Source organism: Artibeus jamaicensis, unplaced genomic scaffold (genome assembly GCF_021234435.1).
Source record: "Artibeus jamaicensis isolate MK-2021 breed Jamaican fruit bat unplaced genomic scaffold, CSHL_Jam_final scaffold_474, whole genome shotgun sequence".
Lineage (NCBI taxonomy): Eukaryota > Metazoa > Chordata > Mammalia > Chiroptera > Phyllostomidae > Artibeus > Artibeus jamaicensis.
In genome coordinates, this window is record NW_026522046.1 from 24,208,699 (window position 1) to 24,235,772 (window position 27,074).

The 27,074-nt window shown below is 41.8% G+C and overlaps 1 protein-coding gene across 5 annotated transcripts in view; it reads right to left on the bottom strand.

Moving 5' to 3' along the window:
• Positions 1–3,859: 3,859 nt before the first annotated feature.
• Positions 3,860–27,074, bottom strand: part of ARL14 (ADP ribosylation factor like GTPase 14) — a 70,843-nt gene continuing 47,628 nt past the window's right edge. The window contains exons 6-8 of one of the 5 annotated variants that reach the window (XM_053657928.1): positions 24,842–25,010; positions 8,642–9,893; positions 3,860–4,712 (exon numbers count right to left, since the gene is read on the bottom strand). In XM_053657928.1, the coding sequence (XP_053513903.1) occupies positions 8,673–9,251 (579 nt within the window). In that variant the 5' untranslated portion in view covers positions 9,252–9,893; positions 24,842–25,010 and the 3' untranslated portion in view covers positions 3,860–4,712; positions 8,642–8,672. Of the gene's footprint in view, positions 4,713–8,641; positions 9,894–21,450; positions 22,289–24,140; positions 24,204–24,841; positions 25,011–27,074 lie in introns of those variants that run through there. The other 4 variants (XM_037140988.2, XR_008390207.1, XM_053657929.1 and 1 more) reach the window with 4 other exon arrangements.

Here is a 27,074-nt window from a genome sequence, read left to right on the forward strand (position 1 = left end):
AAATTATCTGGCCCGGACTCTTCAAAATTTCTAGGTCATGAAAAAACAGAAAAAGGCAGGGAAAATATTCTAAATTAAAAGTGGCACAAAATCCTGGCTGGTGTGACTCAGTGGATTGAGCACCGACCTGCAAACCAAAAGGTCGCCGATTCAATTCCCAGTCAGGACACATGCCTGGGTTGTGGGCCTGGTCCCCAGTAGGGGGCACATGAGAGGCAACCACACATTGATGTTCCCCTCTCTTTCTCCCTCCCTTGTCCTCTCCCTAAAAATAAATAAAATCTTTTTTTTAAGTGACATAAACAAATGTAGTAGACCAAATAAATTCTATAAGTAAGTCATATTTGGGGGGAATTTGATTATGGACTATTAGATGATATTTAATTAATGCTTAAAATTTTATGGGTAATATTGACTCTTTGGTTATGTAAAAGATTGTCCATTCTAAGGAGATGGATGATTAAGTGTTTAGCTGTGAAGCATCAAGATGATTGCAATTGTGTGTGTGTGTGCGTGTGTGTATGTGTGTAGAAGAGAGTATGCACAAATATGTCAAAATTGTTATAATTGGTGAATTTAAGTGAAAAGCACACCAGTGTTACTCTTACCTTTTTTCAAGTTTTCTGTAGGTTTGTAAATTTTTAAATATTTTTGCTGATATATCTTCTCGGACAAAGGAAACAAAGGCAAAAATAAACAAATGGGACGACATCAAACTCAGAATCTTTTGCACAGGAAAAGAAAACAGCGACAAAGCAAAAAAAAACCATTGAATGGGAGAACATATTTGCCAATGATACATCTGATAAGGGGTTAATTTTAAAAATTTATAAAGAACTTATACAACTCAACACTGGGAAGACAAACAACACAATTTAAAAATGGGCAAAGGGACTGAATAGACTCTTCTCCAAAGAGGACATACAGATGGGCAATAGACATATGAAAAAATGCTCACCATCACTAACCATCAGAGAAGTGCAAATTAAAGCCACGGCGAGATAAATGAGATATAACCTCATATCTGTGAGAATGGTTATCATCAATTAATCAACAAACAAGTGCTGGTGAGGATGTGGAGCAAAGGGAACCCTCATGCACTGCTGGTGGGAATGCAGACTGGCGCAGCCACTTTGGAAAACAGTAGAGAGTTTCCTCAAAAAATTAAAACAAAATTGCCTTTTGACCCAGTGGTCTCACTTCTGGGAATATATCCTAAGAAACTAGAAACACTTATTAAAAATAATATATGCACCCCTAGTTCATTGCAGCATTACATCCTGCAATAGCTGAGATCTGGAAACAGCCCAAGTGCCCATCAGTACATAAGTGGATAAAAAAGCTGTGGTACATTTACTCAGTGGAATACTACTCAGTGGTAAAAAAGGGGGAAGAAAGGAAATCTTACCTTTTGCGACAGCATGGATGGACTTGGAGATTATTATGCTAAGGAAATAGGCCAGTCAGAAAAAGACAAATACCATGTGATTCCACTTCTATGCAAACTCTCATGAGGAAAATAAACTGATGACAGAAGCCTGCATACACTTCTGCATACACATGAGGAATAGAGTGATAGCTGGTTGTCAGAGGGGAGGGGGCTTGGAGGACTGCATGAAAGGAGGTGAAAGGATTAACCCCAAAACATATTACAGAGACACAGACAACAGTGTGGGTTATGGCGACAGGGAAAGGGGGTGGGAAAGGGGGAGGTAGGCAAAGGAGGGGGAAGTGGAGATGGGAAGAAACTTTGCTTGGGGTGGTGGGTGCATGACGCACTGTGCAGATGATGTTTTGTTGGCTTATACACTTGAAACCTGAACGGTTCTGACAACCGATGTCACCTAATAAATTCAATTTTAAAAATACATAATATTTTAAGTTGAGGAGAAATTAATTTTTCCCCTTCTTGTTCTGGGATGAGTCAAATGAGAATCTGAGAGTGGTTGTAGGGAGATAGGGAGGGGACTTATGAGAAAATGAAGCCTGGGAAAGGAAGGGCTTCCAGACACACGGGAGAAACAAGGCCCATGTCTCAGGTTATTAGTGTGATTAACAGCGATGACCAGGTCGACCTCCAAACCCCCATGGTTTAACACAAAGACAGTTTAGTTCTTGTTCTAGTAGAGAAAACTGAGACTCCAGAGGTGAAGTCATCTGCCTACAAGCCCAAACCAGTGGCAACCAGAATTCCCACCCAGTTCTGTCTCCAAGGCCTGTGTTCCTGCAGGTCTGGCACATGGCTCCTGTGGGGAGGACTTGCCAATGGGATCCTGAGGTTGGAGTGACACTGTCCTCGGTCCGCATCTGCCATTCTTCTTACTCTGCATGACGGGATCAACACTCCATCCCGAGAGGCAGCCTGGGATGCCGAGAAGACCTCACATCAGGGTCCAGACCATTCATACATTTGTTCTGCAAATATCCTTGAAACACATTCTTGGTGCTATTCCAGGACTGAACAGTGAGAAAAGCCCCTGCTCCCAAGGAGCCTGCCTGCTAGGGAGGGAAAGAAACAATGAGTAAACGAGTCAATAATAAACTGAGGCCATGATGGAACCTACGAGCTATGAAAAAAATAACAAAGCAGGGTAGGAAGCATTGAGAGGCAGGGGGGAGGAGGTCCACTTGGATAAGGAGTCAAGGAAGGCCTCTGCATGTGGGGTTGGAGCCCTGGAAGAGGCAAAGTAGGAAACACTTGAAGGCCTGAGGACAGTATGTTCTAAACCGTGGAACAGCCCTGACTGAGGCTGTAACAAAAGAGGTGATACAGGGACAGTAAGGCAGGTGTGGCTGGAAGGGAGGAGTCAGGTACCTGGCAGAGTGAGAAGCAAAGACAGGGTTCGAAGTTAGGCACTGTGACCTAACTTTCATTCTCAGACCTGACCTGCGGAATTCTGAGTAGAATGCAGCCATCCAGGTGACAGTTGATGGTGGCCTCATGGTGGCCTTGGTGGGTGAGCCTTGGCCCGAGGGAGATGTATTTTGAAGAGCAGCCAGGATTTGCTGACAGATGTGAGATGTGAGGGGAGAAGGAAGATGGCCCTAGGCTTTTGGTCCAAGAGATACTCTGACCAGTTCCACTTGGTTATAGCAAAAAAGAAATTTAATGGCATGAGTGCACCATGGGCCGCATTTATTGTTGAATTTGTTGTGTGATAAAAATTACATTATTTTAAATCTTGGAAATAAAAGGACTAGATTCAGTAACTGCTTGATCAGTTTTTCATATTGTTAAAACAGTGTTGATAATATTTGCTATGAGATCTGTTATGAGACTTGGCAGGAACAAAATGAGATAATATTTGTGAAAATACTACCCAAATGGTTAAGTCACCTAATGACCAACTTTCATGTTTGTGTGGCACTGTCAAGGTGAAATGTGCTTCCTTGTGCTTGAAGTGATTTAGTTTGCCGACAGTTAATATTGTGCTAAAAATCGGGTGGACTGCACCCCGTGACACCATGCCTCACGTTATGGTAAGTAATCATCAGCACCCCCAAAGAAGGAGTCTCTCTGTTGTTTCCTGTTTCTTGGTCTCCAGAGAGGCAGCTCCGGCAGACAAGAGCGGGCCAACCCCAGGGTCTGCAGAAGCCCTGCAGTGCCGTCCTCAGGCTGTTCCTCCTCAAACTCAACACGCCGCAGCCCCTGTGGATGGTCTCTCCACGCCACATACAGGGGACGCTTCATCTGAAATTCCCAGTCTCCCTTGGTTTGGCAGAACCCAATTTGTTCATCATCGGAGCATAGTGAAAATATGAGGGTTTTTGTTGTTTTTGTTTTTTAATTACATGATGACCGACTACCAGAAAATAAATTTTTACTTTATTAATAGAAAAAGAAAGGCTTCCAATTTTTTAAAATTTTATTTCTTCATTTTTAGAGAGAGGGTAAAGGAGGGAGAGGGAGACAAACATCAATTGGTTGCCTCTTGCACGCCCCCAACTGGAGACCCAGCCCACAACCCAGGCATGTGTCCTGACCGGGAATCAAACCAGCAACCTTTTGGTCCACTGAGCCACGCCACCCAGGGGGGTTTCCGATTTCTTAGAAGAAAAGTAGCACACGCCAGCAAAGTGTTACAAGATTAAATGCCCGTGTGTATTGTTCTGAGAGCTCCCTGCCACACTGCAAATGGCCCATCAAGGACAACTGCTGTTGGAGCCTAGGTGAGAGCACTCTGCAGCTGACCCTTCGGAGAGAAGCCTGAAACGATAACCTTCCTGTTGTAGAAGCTCTTGGTGTAGAGGGAACCTGTCAATGGGGAACGCAGAGTCCCGCTTCTTGACTTCCAGAAAAGCCATGAACCAAGTGGCCATTTTTCTGACACAGTCTGCCCGAGTGCTCTGTGAAGAACCTTTTCGTTCCACCACACGATCCAGGCGGGAGGAGAGGTGAGGTGGAGAGGTGCCTGTGTACTAACAGGTAATGTGGGTGAGGCCCTGCGCTCCATCCTTCTGTGGTCGGTAGATGGAAAGAAGAGGCCGCCCACCAATGACCTTAGGACTCCCAGATTCGCAGTCTTTGGGCAGCCATTTCAGTGGTGGGCTCCTTACAGTCATAGGCTTCGGAGACCCCGGGGCTGCCACCGATCACACGGCGCCCCTGGTAGGAGCCACAGTTACTCTCATCCCAGAGGCACAGCCAAGGAGCCGCCGGTCACACACTTGCCGTCGCATTTTTCACACAGTCTTCCGATGGCGACAGCAACCTGCTTGTGGCAAAAGATCAAATCCAAACATCAGCTTTTCAAACTGACAATTATTTTTAACATATGTCAGCCACTGCTGCTATTGTTTTTTAATTTGTCAGTCTTTATTCTTATCCCTGTAGGGATTTTTTCCCCCATCTGGGGATACTTAGAACATTAGGTAGAAATACTTAACTGATATTTTCTTTTAGACTCTAAATCTTTAACCAAGGAACATTTCAGAAGTGTTCTGCTTTTGGTCACTGTAGATCCGTGGCAGTATGCCATTTTGATAAAAGTTTTGCTTTCTTACATATAAATAACAGAGAACAGAATGTATGACGATAATACATATGAAAGCGTGAACCTGCACAGCCTCTTTCTCCTCACCTACTAAGCGACCTTTTGCTAACGTCCACCTAAACTTTGTCCCTTCCCTCACTTGTGGGCTTTCTTAGTAGATGAGAGTGAAGAGTGTACAAGTGTGTGTGTGTGTGTGTGTGTGTGTGTGTTGGTGGGGAACGTTCTAGGGAAAGCAGGAGGGAAAGATTGGTAAAATTCACATTGAAAAGAAAGCAAAGGTCTGAGGGAAGAAAATAAACTGGATCCCAGGGAAGAAAGGAAAAGAGCCACGAGGCTCTTCAAGTTTCTGACCAAACACTAGTAGAGATTTTGAGGGACAGCCGGTGTGTGGAGAAGGATGTTGACCTGACAAATAGAAAGAGCTGCTTCCTAAGTTTTGCGCCACATCAAGTGTATATCTGATCCCTACACCACCCACCCCCCCGCAGCTTTCTGAAGTGGAGGTTTTCATTGCTTTCAGTATTGGGGGGGGGGACTGTTTTCTCCGAATTTTATAGTATGCTGAGACTGGGCCACAAAGGGCTTGACTTTGCAACTCAAAGTCTCAGGACACGAGGACACATTTTCTGTTCAATATTTAGAAATTTTCTATAGACATCAATTAGTGACTCCTAACTTTAAGACTAAGTTAAAAAAACACATAGGGAAATGTTAAAGGATGGTGCATTTTTTTAAAAGATGTATTTTTGAGATTTTAATCACTTTGTGAACCTTTGGGAAAACTCTTCCATGAAGCGTTTAACATTGCCACTCCCCTGAGCTCTTCCTGAAATCGGAAACTCTTTTTGCCAGACTTTCAGTGTTTTTCTTATATCTCTGTTACGACACTTGATTTATTCTGCCTGGCTTATTTTTTCAAAGAAACTTCTTATTATAATAGTAATATATGTTGGCCTGGATTTAGTCTTCACCCTCCCCACCCCCAGATTTATTGAAGTATAATTCATAGAATATATTCTATATTGCATATAGAATAATATATTAAAGTATACAACTTGATTTACTATACATTGTAAAAGGATTCCTAGACTTGAGTTAACATCTCCTCACGTTGTTACTTTTTTGTGTGCGAATGCTGAAAATATATTCTCCTAGCAAATTTCAAGTGTACGACACAGCATTGTTAACTGTGGTCACCATGCTGTACTTTAGGTCCTCAGAGCTTACCCATCTGATGGCAGGTGTGGGCACTTTGAGCAACCTCCCCTCGCTTCCCCCACCTCCAAGCTCCTGGCATCTGTTGGGAACCTTACACCTGGCTTCTAGCTAAAAACACTGCATTGATTACAGGAACCTGTGCGCTCCACAAGCCAATCGGCTACAGGCACATGAGGTGTCCACGAGTGCCAGTTGCACCCAAGTAATCAATAAGCGGGCCCTTCTTTGTCTCAAGCTAGCCAATAGCAAGCAACCTAATCTCTCCCTCCCCCCCATATATATATACCCAGTTCGGAAAAATAAAGTTTGCAGCTTGATCAGAATCTTTTGTCTTGCTGCCATTCTTCGTGCCTCTTGTCCCCCCAACTCATTTGTTCTAGGTAGGTGGTCGAGCCCCAGTTGATTGCTCCGCGGGCCGGAGCAGGCATCCACCAATTTACTCTCTGTTTCTCTGAATTTGGCATTTTAGATTCTACTTATAAGTGAGATCATATGGTATTTGTCTTTCTCTCTGGCTTATTTCACTTAGCATCATGCCTTCCAGTTTTATCCGTATCATTGCAAATGGCAGGATTTCCACCTTTTTGTGGCTGAATAATATTCCATTGTGCATACATACCACATACTCTTTATCTGTTCATCCATCAGCGGACACTTGGGTTGTTTCCATGCCTGGGCTGCAAATAATGCTGCACTGAACATGGGAGTAGAGAGGCCTCCTTGAGATAGCAATTTAATTTTCTGTGGATATATACCCAAATGTGGGATTGCTGGGTAACAGGGTAGTACAATTTTTAATTTAGCCTGGGTTTATTCTTAATTGTGTATTGTAAGCACACTGAAGACAGAGTCCATACCTAGTTTATAAAGCAATATCATGGCAATTCACAGCACGGGCCTTGAGGTCACACATACCAATCTGAACTTGGCTCTGCCACTCCTCAGTAAAACGCCCATCTCTTCTTGTGGGTGTTACTGTTGCCTGACCTTGTGTAGGCTCGGTTCTCTCACGTATAAAACTGAGGTAACACCTATGCCTCTCAGGGCAGTTGTGAACATTAAATGAGAAGATGTACGAAAGTGTTTGGCACCATGCCTGGGGCGCACAAGTATTCAATCAACAGTAACTATTATTATGTGGATGTCTACTTTTTATTTGAATTGCTACCATGTAGCACAGAAGTAGCTACTCATATCTTTGCTGAACAAGTCACGGCTGGGAGAAGGAAACAGTGACAGGAATCCAGGGGCTGGCACCCTTGTCTACTATACCTTTATTTTCCTCTGTGACCCGAGGAGTTGGAGTGCCAGGGACTGCTGGGGGACGCCTGAGACCTGCTTCTAGCCTGACAGCCTTTCTGAAGGATGAGTCAGTACTAGGGCCTCCTTGGGAGTTCTAGCCTCTCAGGGGAGTTCCAATTCAATCCCTAGTTCCTTCCCTCTTCCTCCCCTCCCCTACAGCACCCTCCCAGTGATGGGAACTTCCAGTGACCACCCTGTACCTTTGGGGGGTCCCCAGGAGTTGGGGACCCTCCTGAATACCACTTCCCTCATGAAGTACTTCCTGTTTTTCCAGGTCAGATAGAGTCTCTCCTGTTATATCACATTCCCCATTCACAGCCCGGTTCTAGCAATTAGCCTTCTGTCATTGCCCGCTGTGAATTTTAAGGTCTCTGAGAGGAACATCTGGCTCTGGTTCCTGTTTGATCAGTACAGTGAGCTGCACATAGTTCCCAAGTAATGACTGTTACACTAGATCATACTGAAGCCGCTCTTGGGGCTGCCGCTCGCGCTGAGCTATAACCTCAGGCCTCGCCCTAAACTCTAAGGTGTTACCCCGATCCCAGAGCTTCAAGACACAAACTCCTGCTCCCTATGGGAGAACACAGCCTCTCTTCCATTAACAACATGGAGTTCACTGTTTGATTCATTGTATAAAGTTCCCAGCAACAGATTTCAAAAAGCTGGCAGGAATCCAGAAGAAAAAATTTGCGTGGAGGGTAGATTGAGATTTATTATTAGATGGTAACATCAAACTTTTCCTCTCCATAATTTAAAGTTTATTTTTTTACATCACCTAGCTATTATATAGGAGTGTGGTGGAAATTTAATACCTGTAACAGCTGAAAACAATCTGAAAGAATTCTGACTCTCTTAGCAGACAGTTTACTTAGTAGTCATATAAAAAATAATAAAGCAATAATTTATTTGGTCTTAAATATGATTTTTCAGACCCACCCAATGTGCACAAAATTGTACATTTTTCATTCCCAGTTATTATTACCACAGTGCTAAAGTGCCTGGCCAAAAATAATATTTTTTAGCTTTTATTCTGAGTAGTTTAACTTAATTTGGGTGAAATAGCACCTCAGGAAAAGTTTGCCATCTCAGCAACTTGCTTTTCTCAGCTGGCACAGAAAACACATTACCTTTTCAACCTCGTCTTTCACTGCTCAGACTTCAGTTCTGCTTGAAGAACGCTAACGTGTCTGCTCTCGATTTCCTGTGGCTTCTCACGAACTCGGTGAGTCTCCCGATCCCCTGCGCCAGCCCCTCCCCGGTGAGGGCGCAGCAGGGCTGCACGTACCAGTTGCGGTCGCAGCAGAGCTTCTTCACCCTAAACATTCTGGTGATGTCCTCGGCAGTCAGCGCTCCAGGCACATCCTGTTTGTTGGCTAATAGAACAACGGGCACATGTTTAATGTGTTCATTTTTCAAGATGCGCTCAAACTCTCTCCGGGAGTCTTGCAGTCGCTGTTTGTCCGCACTGTCCACCACATACAGCAGCCCATCGGTGCGCTCACAGTAACAGCTCCACATGGTTCTCATTTCCTTCTGTCCTCCCACATCCCAGACCGTGAGTGGCAGCCTCTTGTCCAGCTCGATCATCTCCACGTTGAAACCAACAGTTGGGAGGGTCACAGTGTCCTCCGCAAGCTTGAGTTTGTAAAGGAGAGTTGACTTCCCAGCAGAGTCAAGTCCCAGAAGAAGAATTTGGGCTTGCTTGACTTCAGGGTTTTTAGAACCCAACAGACCCATTTTAGGCTTTTTTCCCCTTAATAAATTGTTGTCCAGAGTCAATGTCGCTCTCCAGGTTTCCTCTCCAGCATGAAAATGTTAGGAGGGAAGAAGAGAGCACGTGCTTTATATTATATTCTAAGAGGCACTGTGTGTACTTAATGTTGTAGCTTATCAGCTTGATTGTGGATAAACAGTGTTTTATTTGCAGTCCCAGCCAATCCTGAGGAATCTGCAGGGTGAGTAACCAGGCAATGTCATAGAAGCTCAAGGGGGAAATTCTCGGGGAGAAGGGGCCTGCCCTGGAGATGCCGCGGCTGCTTGTTTCCCAGGTTTTGGAAACCCGTGGGAATATGGTTCGGCAGCAGAATAAGAGCTTAACTTTACAAGTGGCTTGTAGAACTTCTCTAGTTATTCGACCATTTACCTTATCCCAGTTGTAACTAAGTAATCAGACTTCTGAAATCATCCAGAGGGAGTTTATCTCACCCTTCCCTCTGTGGTAACTCTAGTACTTTCCCCTTGTCCAGATGACTCAACAGGAAGCATCACAGCAGCCAAGCTGTCTGACCCTTCTCCCAGAACCACACAGAGGGTCACTGCTTCAACCTTCCGGGCAGAAAACTTACTCCACGCACAGGACCAGATTTACCCAGGAGGAAGCTGGGAACACAAACACAAAATTAAGTGCACAGTCTGATTAAAGATGACAGAGTAATTTATTTGGAATCAATATCTTGAAAAATATTTCCATGTATTGATCTCTAATTTTTTTCAAGATTCCACCAACTGATGGTAAAGAAATAAAAACAACATACAGCCCTGGCTGGGTGGCTCAGTAGGTTGGAGTGTTGTCCTGTGCACGAAAATGTTACCGGTTCAATTCCCAGTCAGGTCACACAGTACCTAGGTTGAGGGTTTAATCCCTCCTGGGGGCACATATGGGAGGCAACTGATTGATCTCTCTCTCTCCTCTTCCTCTTTCTCTAAAATCAATAAACATATCCTATGGTGAGGATTAAAATATAATAATAATAATTCAATACATAAAACCAACATGGGTAAACCCGTAAGAAGAAAACAGGAAAGTTCCTCAAAGGGTGAGAGATTTTAACAAAACTCTCACAGGCGGGATGGGGTGGAAGACGGTGCTCACGGATGCAGCAGGATGAAGCGGGGGCTTGGGGTGCTGATGCGCAGGCTACGGAGGGAAGAGGGAGAAACAGAGGGGCTCCACAAAGTCTGAATGGGGACGGCACACACAGACACACTCCCAGCCCTCTGCTGAGTAACATGTCGGCAATGAGAAGTCACTCCCCAGCCCCAAAACGGAAGTGTTCTTTCCTAAAGAAATGGAACGATGTCAGAGAAAAATTCCTCCAAGTTTTGGCAGTTGGGAGTTTACACGTCAGAATGCCTAACTCCACATCCAATGAACCGACAGCCGTCCCGGCAGCGGGCGACTCTGCCCAGGGGCATGGAGGCCCCGGTCAGCTTTTCCGCACACTGACATTTCTACGCTGAATACAGAAAATGCCTTTAACATAAATGAGGGAGAGACCAAGGTAGAAATGAGAACACTTTAAGAAAGTTTAAACAGAAGCAGTGCAGAGAACAGAAGAAAGTAAGTTTTAATTAATATTTCCATGGAGATTTAAAAAGATATTTCATCCATAAAACAATAAATGGATGCTATTAAAAAGGCCACTCAAAAAACACAGCCAGAACTCTTGAAAATTAAAAATGTGATTTAAAAAATCTGAATAAAGATCAATAACAGGTTGGAATTAAATCTTTTAGAAAGTAGAAGGTAGAAAATATTAAAGAAAACATAAGAGATGTAGAGTATCCACTCCAGAAGTTTCAGCATCTGACTTATAGTACTTATTCCAGAGGGAACACAAAATATGCAAATGAGGAAATTATCAAAAAATATACATAGAAGACTATTTTCCAAAGCAAAAGAATAAACTGTCCACATTGAAAGGCTTCCCTCAACACTTAGCAAGTTAATTTTAAAAATAGCTATAACAAGGCATGTAATATACATATTTTATTTTTATTAAAACTAAAATTTTATTTTTTAATAAATTAAGTAGACAGTTCTGGGTGCAGAAAAGTTCCCTTATGAAGAAATTATTCAAGCATTTTTTTAAAAATTAAGTTTTTAACCTACTCACTGTATCTCAGAAACCAGAGATAACATTTTCATTCATTTATTCATCCATCTGGTCATTCATACATACATATATATATATATATATGTATACCCCCACTTTGTGACATGACATTTGCTAGATTTCAGGGAGGTCAAAGATAAATTAGGCCAGTCCTTAGCAGGCTTTACATTGGAGAGAAGGTAAAAAATGTGTGAATAAACAAAAATAATAATACACAGTAAAAAAATCACAAATGCTGTAAGAAAAAAAGTAAAGTATTCTGGATATTTAAAGAGTATTTCAGGATGGAGGGCATTAGGGGAATTATCTAGGGAAGGTTAAATACCGAACTGAGCTTCATACAGGCGTGGTGAGGGAAGGGAGTTAATGAAAGATGGTCTGTGTGAGCGAAGTCCCCGCAATGGGAAAACAGAACACGTATATGGGAAAACAACGGGAACACACAGTGTATGCGCATGCACTTGTTTTTCCTACAAACATGTTTAACTAGCCTGAGAAAACCATCGCACAAAGCTAAATTGTAGAACATGCTACAACAGTATGCTATGTCATGAAAGACAGAAAAAAGAGAAAAGAAAAAAGGAGCAGGGGAAGAATATTCTAAATTAAAAGATACAAGGTTTCCTAAATACACTGTGTGATCTTTGATTGGATTCTTTGTCCAAAAAAAATGATTAAATAAATTATGACAATTGAGGACATTGGATGCTGTTATTTATCAATGTCAAAGTTTAGTTCTCTTCTTCATTACTGATTTTTAGAAAGAGAGGGAAAGGAGGGAGGGAAGAGGAAAGAAAGAAACATCAATTTGTTGTTCCACTTATTTATACATTCATTGGTTGATTCTTGTATGTGCCCTGACTAGGGAATTTAACCTGCAACTTTGCCTTATTTGGATGATTCTCTAACCAGATGAGATACTCAGCCAGGGCCTAATGTAAAACGACTTGAGCATAGTGATGGTAATTTGGTTATATAGGAAGTTCTCCTTTTTCTAAAAAGACACACCTTAAAGTACTTAGGGATGATATCACCAAGTCAATTTCCATTGATTTAGCAAACACATGTGTATACAAAGAGCATGCACAGAAATAAAAGTTAATAATTGGTGGAGTTACGTGAGAGGTATTTGGTGTTTATTGTACTATTTTTTTAACTCTCCTGCAGATTTGAAAATTTTCAAAATAAGTTGAAAACAATGAAATGAAATGAGCCTATCAAATTAGGCTCAAGTCTGAAGTAATGTAGAGAAATAATTTAACTGACACATATGGTAAGACTGTACTTCTAAAGGTGAATTTAAGAACTCTGACTACATGACCACATGAGCTGGTCCCAACTCCACACTTTCAATAAATTACCTTTTTAAAGGTTTACCATTTATTTTTTAAATTAAACGTGGTATGTTCTTTATAAGACCTACTGTCAGTATGAATGTGCCCTCACTGTTTTCCATCTGACCAATGTTGTCTTGTTTTCCAGGTAGCCAAGCAAACACTGGGTTAAGGTCTGGATGGTTATATCCAAATGCAACAATAATTCTTCTGTGAAAGGAATTAAAATAACTTCTTTCTCCATGCTAATTTTCATGAAAAAGTCTACAAATATTTTTAACATTCTTTCCTGTTGTCCCACAACATTTATGGATTCATTTGTCTCAGTCAAACCTGAAGAGAGGCAAGGTACTGGATTTTTGTAAATCACTGCGAGATTACACAAAAGAAAAAAAGGTCGAATTGTGGGAGTTACTGGCAGGCTGTGAGTAGCACAAGAAATTTGGTTTAAAACACAGGAATGAAAGAAACATTTTCTTTAATTTCTTACCATAGAGAGGAGAGGCAAAAAGCCCTGAATTAAAAACTCAATCATGTAGTGACCAAGTGAAGATATAGAAACTTATATCTTGGAAGAAAGTGGCAACTTTTTCTATTATCATTATTTTTCACAGATAAAGAATCAGGATGTGGTCATGTGGCTTGCTTAGCTTATGCAGACTTAGAACATACCCTGTTTTTCTTCCAATAATTTATTTTTGCCAGTCTTTTAAAAAGCAAACTTTTAGAAAAAAGAAGTCTCACGTACATATAGTAAAATGCAAGTATCATACACATACAGCTCAGTGAGTTATCACAAATTGAAAACACCCATGTAACCACCACAAAGGCTAGGCTTAATTTTTAATTTTCCATTTTTTGTTGCAAGTGAAAATTCCAGACTTCAAATGTTTCTACACCAGTTGGCAGAAATATACGCTGTTCTCAAACATGTAACATGAGCAACAGGTACTCATTATCCCAGCTGAGGTTTCTTGAAACTGTGAAGAATGGTACATTCCAACCTACAAAGCGTTTCCAAGTGCCATGTTTCCAGGACAGAACCAACACTTCATCACCAAAGGCAAAGAACTTGACTTGTCACATGGTAGACCATTGGATCTGAATTCAAATCTAGCCTCTGGCAAGTGCTGAATGGTGATAAAATCAAGGATGTTATAATAATTACTTATATTATATGAAGTAAATGTGAAAACACATTTCACAGAACCTGGCACATGACCGATGAAAATTTTCTTTCCCTCCTCCTACAAGCTTTATATATTGTCTGACATTTAAAAATACTTGCAGTTCTTAACCTTTTGCAGACAAGAAACAATTTGATGATTACCATCAGAGTATTCCCCTGGCAGAATAAATTACTGTGGGCTGGACCTCTTTCCCAGCACCCCCCACTTTAATTCCCCCTCCCCCAAAGAAGATGAACATGAACAGGGAGACGATGCAACAAAGAAGGGGCAGTGGGGAGCTACCTGGAGCTCAGAAAGGGAAGTAATACTCTTCGCCTTGGTGAACGTGGAGATTTATATTATAACTTATATATAATATTCTCTGCATGTCCACCCAGCCAGCCACCAGGGGCCCCAAAGAACTGGGTGGTGCACCTGACCACCTTCACCTCACTGATTTCCTTTACACTTCAGCTAAATAATGATGTAAACCATAGGTCTGCAGACATTCCATTCTTTATAGTTTCTCATTCCTCTTCTAACTGATGATAAATCTGTAATTATTCAGTCAACATTTATTGAATACACAGTAAGTGGCCAGCCCTGTCTGTCTGCTGTGTTCAGAATAAGAGTTCACCCTTTAACAAGTAACTGAGGGTTGAACTGGTTTGTCTGTTTTTTTTAATCTTCAAAAGTACTCTATACCCAATGCTGCTATTTTAAGAAATAAAAATTTTATTTAAAAACAATATTTAAACATTTTTAATCATCTGAACATCTGAAAATCTTATGTGATCATGAATTTCACTTTTGTCTATTTTCTTCCTGTCCTTTATGTACATATATAATTTTGACATGCTTCATTCACGCATTTATCAAACTTGTACTGAGCATGTAATATGCCTGGAAATAATAAAGACACTGGCGATATGGGTATAATCAAAACAAGCTCCACTGTCAATGAACTAATAGTCTAAGAAGGAGACAGACACCAACGTGGCATGGATATTGCTATACATAAGGTAACAAGATCTCAGGGAAGCACAGGAGTCATTAAAGAGAGGGCTGGCGTAGCAAGCCGAGTCCAGGAGACCGGAAGCAGTTCCCCAGCTCTGGAGCTGAGAAGTGTGGCCGCAGAGGGACAAGGAGCGGAGGCTTCGGGTCTGTGCCAAGCCAGCAGAGCTCATGCATGGGGCGCTCTCATCGTTTATCACCCCAACTTGGACGGCTCTGAACGCAGAAGGGGTGCTCATCCTGAGTCTGTCAGAAAGCAGGACTGTCCTGGAAAAACTAGGCCTTGTGGTCACCCAGGCCCTGCCTGGGTTCACTAAGGAAAGAGGAGAGGCTTATCCCCTCAGCTGTGATCCAGGAGAGCGAACGAGGAAGTTAGTGGTATGGAAAACTCACGTGATATGAATCTGAGTAGCATCCAGGGTGCCCCAAAATATAAAATAGACATTCAAGAGCCCCAAGTCAAGCCCTGGCTGGTGTAGTTCAGTGGATTGAGCACGGGCCTATGAACCAAAAAACCACGGTTCGATTCCCAGTCAGGGCACATGCCTGGGTTGCAGGCCAGTTCCCAGCAGGGGACACATGAGAAGCAACCACACATTGATATTTCTCCCCCTCTCTCTTTCCCTTCCCTTCTAAAAATAAATAAAATCTAAAAAATAAATAAATACATGTTTTAAAAAAAGAGTCCCAAGTCAGAGAGAAAGGCAAGAAAATTTGCAGATGACCTGACTGTTTACCCTGAAGGCCCACAGACTGGATGACAAATCAAGACTTACATGGTAGGCAGACACGAGATCAACATACAAAGATAAGTAGCATTCCTCTTAGCCAGCAATAACTGAGGAAGATCCCCTTCTCACTGGCAATAAAAACTGTAAAATCCTGAGGGACAAACAGTCCTTGTTCTAAACTACCAAGATTCTAAGTCTGTTACTGTTGTACAGCCTGATTTATTCTGGTTGACATGAGGAGGCAGAGTAAATAATGTCCCCAAACCATGTAATACTGCCCAGCACAAAAAGAATGAACTGTTTGTGCATTTATAGGGAAAGCTCGCTAAGAGGTACTAGTAAGGGGGTGGGGGGAGCAAATTCTAAAGTAGTACAGTTAGCATAACGTCACTAACATGAACCCCCATCCCACATGTCATCAGCGGTTACTGTAACAGACAGTGGAGTGCTAAATAAGCTGAAAAGAATAAAGTTCATATAAGAGAGGGAGAGAGCCCTGGCCAGCATGGCTCAATGCCATGGTTCAACGCCCAACGGTTGGGTGTTGTCCTGTAAAGCAAAAGGTCAGGGCACACGCCTAGGTTGCAGGTTTGGTCCCCCAGTGGGAGCACAGAGGAGAAGCAGCTGCTCCGTGTTCTCTCTGACATCAGTGTTTCCCTCCCTCTCTTTCTCCCTCCCTTCCCTTCTCTCTAAAAAATAAATAAAAAATTTTAAAGAGACAGAGCAAAGGAAAGTGGCTCAGATATGGCTGGGGGGGGGCGGGGGGGGGGGAAGAAGGAGGAGGAGAAGGAGAAGGAAAAAAGAACAAAAAAGATATGGCCGAGGCCCCGGGGTCGCAGTAACTGACCGAGTCCTCAGGTAGGGGTAGGGATCTGAGAGCCGGGGGCCTGCGCTCACTTCTCAGGTGTGGCCAGTGTAAACAGGGAACCGGACAGTCTGTGACAGCCCCCAAGTCTCTCACTTCCCCTCATGTCTCCAGAATGGCCCAGGAGGACACCAGTTTGCCAGTCCCCAAGGGGGTGCTGATGTGGGTCGGGGAGAATCACCACAGTCGGGAGAGGGTCGCTGCAAGTGCTGGGCCGCCATCTGGAGACGGTGGGAATGTGGTAGAGCCGTGAATTCCAGCCTGGAACCCGACACTCCACCCCACATTCCCTCGAGCTTAGAGGCCACTCCAGGGAGATGGAAGGAAAGGGGAAGTTCTGAATGCAGAGACTTTAACAGAAATAATAATTTTAAAAAACAGAAGTAAGTTTATCTGCAATCTACTGACTATACTTCTGCTATCAGGAAAAAATGAAAACTTGAAACAGACATTGAAGTTCAGTTCTAGATTTTTAAGTTGTTTTGTGAAATGAAAACAGCTCTGTCGATCCTGGACTCTGTGCAAAGCAGGGCAATAACTATCAAGAGGGTGAAACAGCTTCTCAAAGTGCAGCCAGGGCTTTAAATCCGGCAGTTAGAGTGGCCTCCACCAAGGACCGGCCCAGCCTGCAGAGGGAATGTTGACACAGGAAGAGCCCCATGGCCCGGCCTTTGTGTACTCAATTGATTCTGACCTTGCTTTCCCCCCCCCCCACCCCCAACACCTTATTTCTTCTCTGCTGTGCCCACACTGACCTCTGGAATTAACAGTTCCTTCCTCTTTGTGGGTGCTCCCGAAAAAGCAGGAAATCAGTGGGGGCCATTAGGGTCGTGACACTGCAGGAATCTAGTCCCTAAATCCAGGGGCAGTGAACCACAGAACACAACTTCTCCCTCTGCCTCTTCGTTTGATTTAACTGGTTTCCCCAACTCACTTGGCCAGCCTGGAGGTCCCCAGGTTTGTGACTGGTTGTTTTCTCCCTGGCATAGACCTTGCTACAACCTCTTCCCAGGACTGGGTTTCTGGGGCACCGCATTCCAGGAGGCCCTCCCTCTCGGGCTGCCCCTGAGAGCAGATGCCTCCAGATTTTCCATCCCAGGGGCCGCACTACCTCAGCCCAGCCTAGGCCCTGCTGCTTTCTTCAACCTGGAAATAAAATTCCTTTCTGCCCTGGCCCCACTGCCTTTGTGGGCAGCCTCAGTGTCCCAGGTCTCTCCTCAAAACACCCACACCTCACAGTGAAGTGACTGGAACAATGAAGAAATCCCAAGTAGCAGCAGGTCTACCTCTGTGCATCCACTGAGCAGGACAAGCAGAAAGTGCCAGGAGCGCTTTTCTCCCCCCCACCCCCTTTAAATTGCATAATTACAGCATTTGGGGCCTAGAAGAGACCTTATTGATTGTATAATTTTATGTGCCTGCTAATATTGAGGCTTTATGTTTGTTTGCTTGTTTTACTGTGTCTATTTTTCAGAAGGGCTATTGACAAAGGTATTCCGGCAGTTGAGAGAGGAAGAGTCACAGTGAAATCCATGTAACCAAGTCAGCCAAAGACTGCAGCTCCCAAAGATCAGTGACGCGGTAACCAGAGCACTGGTAATGGGAGTCACAGTAGAGAGCGGAACAGTTTACATACACTTCTGTGGTTGGATTTAAGCAAATGTCTCCCTGCCCTTAAGTATTGGATGGGACCAAAGTAACATTAAAAATAGATAATTCTGAGTTAAAAATGAAATGTCATGAAATCTCCACAGGACCAGTTTGAAAGACACCACAAGTCAAGTCAAGGCAAGGATGTAATTCTACACCCAGGCTACATTAGACACTGACATACTATTGCTCAGTGAGTCTAACATAGTAGTTTTCCTCTGAATGCCAGCAACTGGGCTCTATATTTAGCTAAGTTTCCCAATCCTAGGAAATCCATTCAAGCATGACAGTAATGAGTGAGCAGTTTTTTAATATCTTTCTACTCAGAATATGGTAATCTAATAACATTAAGAATTTGCAACCTTCAAAGCATTTTCTAGGTACTTAAATATTCTTCACCATCCACCTAAGTCTAAAAATGTCAGAACATTTTATGGGCGAGAACCTGATACCAGACATTAGTGACTCATCATCAACAGGACAATCATTCTGTCCCCAGTCTAGTGACTACTCCCATGAACAGCTTACTTCCTCTGCCAAGAAATGAGTCAGTTAACTAATCTGGTAGCAGAAGCCTCACTTTCATAATACAGTTCTCCCCCAATGCATTCTAGAAAGACTAATACTCATCACACAAGAGCCATCAAACAGAAATGTTTGAATCTAGGTTTATGTACTTTTGAGACACACATGTTAAGTTTCTCAGCTGCATAAATTTATTTCTGCTTGTTCTGATTTCCCAAGAAATGTGATGTTACATAAATATTTCAAACAGGCAATTTTAATGCAGAAAATTAAATAAAACTAGTTAAGTAAAATATCATCATAGTTAATTTTAAAAATATATCCTTAAAGGACAGTTTGGAGAAAAAATTAGTTACAAAGGGGGCTGCTAGTAATTGTCAAGTAATGAAACTATGTGTCTTCCAAAATTTCTAAATTGTATTTCAGAGAAATTACTAAATATCCATTAGTAAAATTACCAATAAGTTGATCTAAAGATTATTGTTCAGATTTTACCTAATAAAACATACTAGTGCTTTTGTTTTTTTTTTTTTTTAATTTTATTTTTTTGAATTGTTTATGCTGTTACAGTTGTTCTATTCCCCCCTTCATTCCCCTCCACCCTGCCCCCCCAACCCCCCGATTACCCCCCCTTTAGCTTATGTCCATGTGTCTCAAGTCCTTTAGGTTCTGTATTTCCCATACTATTCTTGCCCCCCCCGTCTATTTTCTATCTACTGTCTATGCTACTTGTTTTCTGTACCTTCTCTCCCCGTCTTCTACTCCCACTCCCCTGTTGCTAACCCTACTTGAGCTCTTCATTTCTATGTTTCCACTCCTGATCTAGCTGTCCTTTTAGTTTGCTTTCGTTTTAGGTGTGGTTGTTGATAACTGTGAGCTTGTTGTCCTTTCACTGTTCATGTTTCTTTAACTTCTTTTTCTTAGATAAGTCCCTTTAACATTTCATATAATAAGGGCTTGGTGATGATGAACTCCTTGAATTTGGTCTTATCTGAGAAGCACCTTATCTGTCCTTCCGTTCTAAATGAAAGTTTTGCTGGGTAGAGCAATCTTGGTTGTAGGTCTTTAGTTTTCATGACTTGGAATATTTCTTTCCAGCCCTTTCTTGCCTGTAAGGTCTCTTTTGAGAAATCTGCTGACAGCCTGATGGGGACTCCTTTGTAGGTGATTGTCCCCTTAGCTCTTGCTGCTTCCAGGATTCTCTCCTTCGTTTTAATTTTGGCTAATGTAATTATGATATGCCTTGGTGTGTTCCTTCTTGAGTCCAACTTTTTTGGTACTCTCTGGGCTTCTTGGATTTCTTGGAAGTCTGTTTCCTTTGCCAGATTGGGGAAATTTTCTTTTATTATTTGTTCAAATAGTTTTTCCACTGGTGGTTGTGTCTTTCCCCCTTCTGGTACCCCTATAATTCGGATATTGGAGCGTTTATAGATGTCCTGGAAGTTCCTAAGCTTCTCCTCATTTTTCTGAATTCTTATTTCTTCATTCCTTTCTGATTGATCACTTTTTCCTTCCTTCTGGTTTACTCCATTGAGTTGAGTCCCAGTTTTTTTTTCATCTCTATGGGTTTCCTGTGGAATTCCATTCATTTCCCTTAATTTAGCCTTCATATGTTTCTCTAATTTGTGGCTATAGTCCACCAGATCTGTGAGGAAGCTGACGACCAGTGTTTTAAATTGTGCGTCTGAGAGATTTGCTATTTCTTCGTCACTTAGATTTATCTCCGGGACTTTGAGGTCCCCCTGCGACATTTTTGGTCTGTTCTGGCCCTTTAAGTGAGAGAAGCGGCGCCTTGGAGTCCCAGGTCGCTGGGTTGTGACGCTGTATGTGGGGGCGTGGTCAGAGCGGGGGAAAATGGCGCCGCCGCCGGTCCCCCGCTCACTTCCTCACCCGCGCGTAACCGGGCACCCACAGTCAACTCTCTGCCACCGCCTCCCCACTGACTCCTCCGTAGTCACTCACCCGGTGGGCTGCTCACTAGGTCCAATCCTGGGTTTGGAGCCCGTGCGACTGGATTCCGCGCCCGCGCCCGGGTCGTTCAAGTTCTCCTTTGTAACTCCTCAACCCGCCGCCGGTTTCGCCTCTTACCGGCCGGGCCGGAGAATTTGCTGTTTGCGGACTTCCGAAAAGTCGCGCGTCTGGGTCCCGCGCCCGCGCCCGGGTCGAACGAGTTCTCCTTTGTAACTCCTCAACCCGCCGCCGGTTTCGCCTCTTACCGGCCGGGCCGGAGAATTTGCTGTTTGCGGACTTCCGAAAAGTTCAGTTTTCCGTGTTCTGGTTGTGTTTTCTGATGCTAATATTTAGTTGTCCTTAAACTTGGTTGTGAGAGGAGGCAGGCACATCCACCTTAATCCTCCATCTTGGCGGAAGTCCCCCTAGTGCTTTTGTTACTGGAGTTTTATTTTTCTGATTCTAAATGTGCAGGATGACACAGCTTTTTACATAAATCTTGCTGGTGTTTCATTTCCTCTGTAGCTATCAAGATTATTGTCAAATTATCATATGACCTAACATAAAATTTTAAACAAAGTTAGCATTTCACTTATAATGTGACTTGGAGAGTCTGCTTATTAATGACAAATCCAAAGCATCATGAAATTAAATATGAAATACCACAATTTTATTTATTAGCCATATAGCAAAAATTTACTACCTTCTCTTAATGACATAATTTTTCATCCAAACCAAAGACACATTCAGCTTAATCATCAGAAAGGTTAAAAGACAAAAGATCTTCTTGCCAAGAGTAAATAGTAAAATAGATCTGAAAACACCGATTTAATAACAGGGACCTGTGTCCAGGTGGATCTGGGGTAAGTCAAGCACAAGAGGGTTTCTGTTAATGAGGAGAACAGCAACTCCTCCCTCACACTTCTTATTTAGCATCAAGCCTTCTGTTAATACAAGACTATCTGTATTAACTAATACAAAATTTAAAAAATACAAAAGTTTTTAAAGCAATCCAAAAAGGTCACAAGAAAGCCCATGACATAAAATAGCATTGTTTCTCTCCTTTTGAAATCAGGGCAAAAAATTAAAGATAAGAATGAAAAGCTCAATCGGTTAACTCAAAGGCAAACACTTGATTGCAAGGTAACCAGAAAAAAAGATGAATCAGTTCCGAGTAGTAAATTGGAAACTGGATTTTTTTAAAGGCACCTCTATCACTGATTCATCCGCAAAGTGGGCTTTCTGCAGTGACCAGATTGGCGGCACGGTTAAGTGGTTCCACTCAAGGATCAGTGTGTCTGTCCCAATGACTAGGACTGCTTTGGCCTTCCTTTGGCTGTGTCTGTGGCAAGCAGAGGTGTCACCCCGGCCAAGTAAATGAACATATCCACACCTCATTTGGATTTCCTATGAAATACCACTCTCCCCAGCAGCTGCTGGAAGTATTTATTAGACAATAATTGCAATAAGATTTTCGAGTCTTATGTAGCAGTTGCACACTAAGTAATAATGATTACAAAAGAGGTCCCCTCCAAAGAAGCTACTCTGAGGTTCATCTGAGAATGACCGAGACTCACAAAGAAGCTTCGACTCAAATGTTCTTGAGCACCTAGGGGTTCAGGGGGAAAATTCTTCTTTTCCTGATTTTAGAAAGAGCCACGAGAAAGAAAAAATATAAAAATAATTATTTATGCCCTAATGAATGATGTTGTTCTACCAATGCCAGTACATATGCAGGTGTGTGTATGTGTTTAATTAAGACTAGATTTTAATTAAGACTATATTTTTAAACTTCATTTGGAAAATTTACTGGTTTCTACTACATCCGGATATGAGACATTAGTTCAAATAAGATATGATTATTATCATAAGGGGAATATCAATATTCATTAAGTCTGGTGAGAGAGATCCACAAAATAGGCTGGAACGGCAGGAGCAAGGACTTTGGAGTCGGACAGGCCTGGGCTGACAAACTGGCTCTGCCGCTCTGCCAGGAGCTGGCTGGACGGCTTTGGACAAATTACTTAACCTCCTGAGTCTCAGTTTCCTCATCTATAAAACAAATCATGATACCTCCCTTATAGGGCTGCTGTGAGGATTAAATGGGATTTCACTTGGAAAAGTATCTTATTCCAAGGCTGGCTGTCCATCAGGCACTTACAAATAGCAAGTAGTCCCTTTCAGCTGAATCCTGTACCTAAACATGGTATTGTACCTAAATAATCCCTTTTGAGAGAATTTCGTCCAGTGGTTCATTGGTACTTCCACAGAATCGAACCAGATCAAGACTTCCATACTACAAGTGTTATAGATGACTCTTCAGGGGTAACTGTTCTTTTCATGATAGATTTTAAGATTATATTCGTACTTCGTGCATTTTATACAGCATACCCATTTTATGCTTTTTCAAAACAAGTATCATTCATATGTGTATGTGAGTATATAAATATACCCATGTATAATAAATATATATAATTTTTTATAGACAACCACTGGTAGCCTGTGGAATATTTCACCTATTTTTAGGATGTTAGCAATGAAAAGTCTGAGCTCTCACCCAGTCGAATCACTTCCTTTCACAGGTGAGGAAACTAAGCTCCAGAGTTTGGGTAACTTGTCAAAAATCACACAGGGCTAAAACCGCGAATAAAACTCATCTCCTATCAATCCAACGTTCTTTTGGTGCCTTTAAATATAACTTAAAAGGCCATGCAGCTTACTGTTGCTTTAGAGAAAAAAGACCCTGATCAGAGATTACAAACCTCTCCAAGGCAGGGATCATATGTTACTCATTCCTTGTGTGTAATGGAGTTCTTTGGAAGAGTGAGTGTTGAATACATATATTTCAAATGAATCAATGAGTTTTTCTTAAGGCTACAGTGCATGTGACTTTTGTGGGGGCACTAGTTTAACAAAACTGGGCTTTGCTGTGTATAATAGTTGGCAACCACATTACATCTATGATGACATAGCAAATAAATAATGGAACGGTTATCTAGAATTTTTTAAATGATCTGGCATTATATAAAGTAAGACTGACTGCCAGCATGGATGACACATATCAAAAGTCCCTTTTTCTAAAGAGTAAAGATTATGTTTTTGTACTTAAGTGAAACAATTTCCTGGAAATTTGACATTTCCTCCCCTATCTACATTGAGTCTTGGACTGTGTCTCTCTGTGAGGTCAAACATCTTGATGAAAACTTCAAACTAAGGTGACTATTAAGATGTTGATGTAATTGCAGTATAAATGACAGAATCAGTTTACAACTGTAATCAGAGAACTTACATTTACGTAGTAAATTTACATAGTAAAGCCATTCCAACTGGTGCAGTATCGCACAGCCATTGAAATTCATGATCTTGAAGATAATATGGCAACAAAGGGGGAAATGTTTGTGTTAGAATATTTCACTAGGAAATCAATATTCATTGTCACATAATTTTATAGAAAAAGAATTCTGCACAGAAAATGGCAAAAAGGAAATATACCAAAATAATAAGAGTAGCTGTGTTAGGGTGGTGGCAATGTGAGTGCTTCCTTCCTATCTCTGGTTGTATTACTTGTGTAACAGAAGAAAAAATTGATAAGCATTGTACAAAGAAAATGAGATCTATAAAAGAAAGTAGAGTAAATATCTGTGATTCATAGCAGTCCCAAATCTTTTGAAAAAACTACCCCACATTTTTATGATTCTCCACAATGTGAATTCTGTCTTCCAGAAGTAAATGCTAAAACTTAAAATATGCTCATTTCCCTCGCCTCTTTCTGAGTCGAGGGGGAGGTTCTATAACTCAGTCTCTGCCTTCAGTCGCCCCCGTCAGAAGCTGCCCGAAGAGCAGACAGGGTCCAGATATCAATTCTGCGGGCATGAGTGGTTTCAATGCCATCGTTTTGGGGACGGCAGTGGGAGAAGCAGGGTCCCCATTGCCAGGGAGACAGTTTGGTTCTGGGATTGGTGGTGACTTGACCTAGAACCCAGAACCTGTTCCTCCTGCCTTTCCAATGACTGCTTAGACTTTCAAATCTCCCTTTACAAATCCCTTCGCATTTAAATGACTTGGAATTGATTCTTTTGTCTACATCTAAGAATGCTAACACATTAAAAAAAAAAAAGGCTAACAAAACTGGACCTAACTAAAGAGATCATTCTGAACTTCAAAAGAACACTGGAATTAAACAAAGACCTTACCCTGACCAGTGTGGCTCAGTTGGGTATCCTCCCATAGCTGAAGGGTTACAGGTTCGACTCCCAGTCAGGGCACATTCCTAGGTTGCCACTTTAATCCCCAGTCCGGGCGTGTGCAGGGAGGCAACAAATCAATGTTTCTTCCACTCCCTTCCTTTCTCCCTTCCTCTCTCTAAAAGCAATGGGAAAAAAAAAAAGTCCTCCAGTGGGGATAAAAATTAAATTAAATTAAATTAAAACTAAAGACCTCTTATCAAGTCATTTGGGGCAAAGCACTGAAGAGTTGGTATATGACCCTGCAGCTGTCTTCTGTGGCAGCAACCAGGTGGCTCGTCTCCCAGGTGAGGCAGCTACAAGCCGTCAGATTCCCAATTAGCCCAAGAACTGGAGAGACTGTGTGGGAAAGAGCTCCCCAGAGATCCAAATAAAACATGCCATGTGATCAACACATAAAAATTTCTGTTATGTTAGGAGATTCACGAGCTAATTTGTTCTTACAGCACAGTTTAACCTAGCCTGATTAGTACACGATTTCTAAAGTGGGATGTGTTTCATGATCAAAATAAATGTGTAAGCTTAAAAAAAGCCTTGTATGATTGGAGAACATTGTATCTAATAAAGATAAATTAAATAAAAAAATGGAGTAAAGATCTGCTGTTATTTTGCATCAAGAAAAGATATTTGGGTTTGCCAAAAAGCCAAAACAAACAAAAAAAGTAACGCATTATGAAGAACCCTAAATATTTAAAGATTTAAAAAACAACAAGTTATGCTTTTCAGTTCTCACACTATAAAAACTAGAATTTGTGTGTGTGCACAAATTAATTTTCTTAAAATAACTCCCCAAAGCAGTATGCAATAATAAAAAGAAAGGCATATTTACGGATTGTGCACTTTTTGATTGCCTGAAGAGAAGTGAAAGTTGCTTCCTTCAAAACTAGAGGAGATGGGAACGCAATGCTCTCTTGCACAGACTCATCTTGCTTTGCTTTAGCTGCCATTTTCCTTTGCAAATGTCTATTTTGGCCTGTACACAACAACAGTAGTTTTTTCTGCTGATCAGTAAACGACCTTTATTTCATAAGATGTATGATGTTCTTTCACCTGAAATGTCCACTTATTTTCTACGTATCCATTATGAACTGCACCACCACCCGATCTGCACTAAGCGAATGGGCTGCCGGGCCAGCACTCGCAGGGGACTTGTCATCCTAATTCTGTTGTTTGAATCAGCAGCAACAGGACATTTCAGGGTTCAATGTCCTAATATTGGGTCGGCCAAAACATCCATTGTTTTTCCCATATGATGGCTCTAGTAGTGTTTAGTTGTCTTTAGCTTCATTCAAAAAAATTTTGTTAGATTGTATTGTGACAGCTGTCATGTCAGCATGCATTTTTAAAAACATCAAAATAGGTGAATTTTTGTGCAGCTACTTTAATATTGAAGATGGAAAAAGATATGCAACATTTTCCGTGTATCATACTTTATTATTTCAAGAAAAGAAAAAAATGTAACTGAAACACACACAAAAAAGATTTGTGCAGTGTATGGAGAAGGTGCTATGACTGATTGAACATGTCAAAAGTGATTTGCGAAGTTTCTTAGTACAAATGACATTTTGACTAAATAATTCTTTGCTGTGGGGCTGTCTTATGCATTGGAAGATGGTTAGCAGCACCCCTGGCCTCTGCCCACTAGAAGCCAATAGCAGGAGATAGCCAACATACTCAAAATATCCAAATCAATAAACTTATTAGTGAAAATGAAAAATGTGTCTTCTGTTTTATGGAAAAGAAACATACAGATTTTTTGGCCAACCCAGTAAATGATCCTCTACTATGTCTTAAAGACTGAGAGTGTAAAGGGTTTTTGAAAGAGCTAGAGCTTTTATTTTGGTTTGTCTATACCACAGAAGATCAAGTAAGAGAAAATGGGATTAAAGTAGAAGAGATTTCTATTAGACATTAAGAAAAACTTCCAGAATAAAAAAAATACTGGAATGGATTATTGAGGGAAAACACCTGATCATCTGTCAGGCACACCATTAAGACTAACTTTTCTTAAGGCAGAAGACCGGGTCAGATACGTTCTCAAAGACCTTTCCAGTTCCGTGGCTTCGTGATCGTAAGACTGACATTATACCATAATTCTCTTGGCTTCTCTTGTTTTTGTTTATACCATTCAGTGTCTCTTGTATCCACCATGGACTAGTGTTGCTGCAAGATGGTCTATACC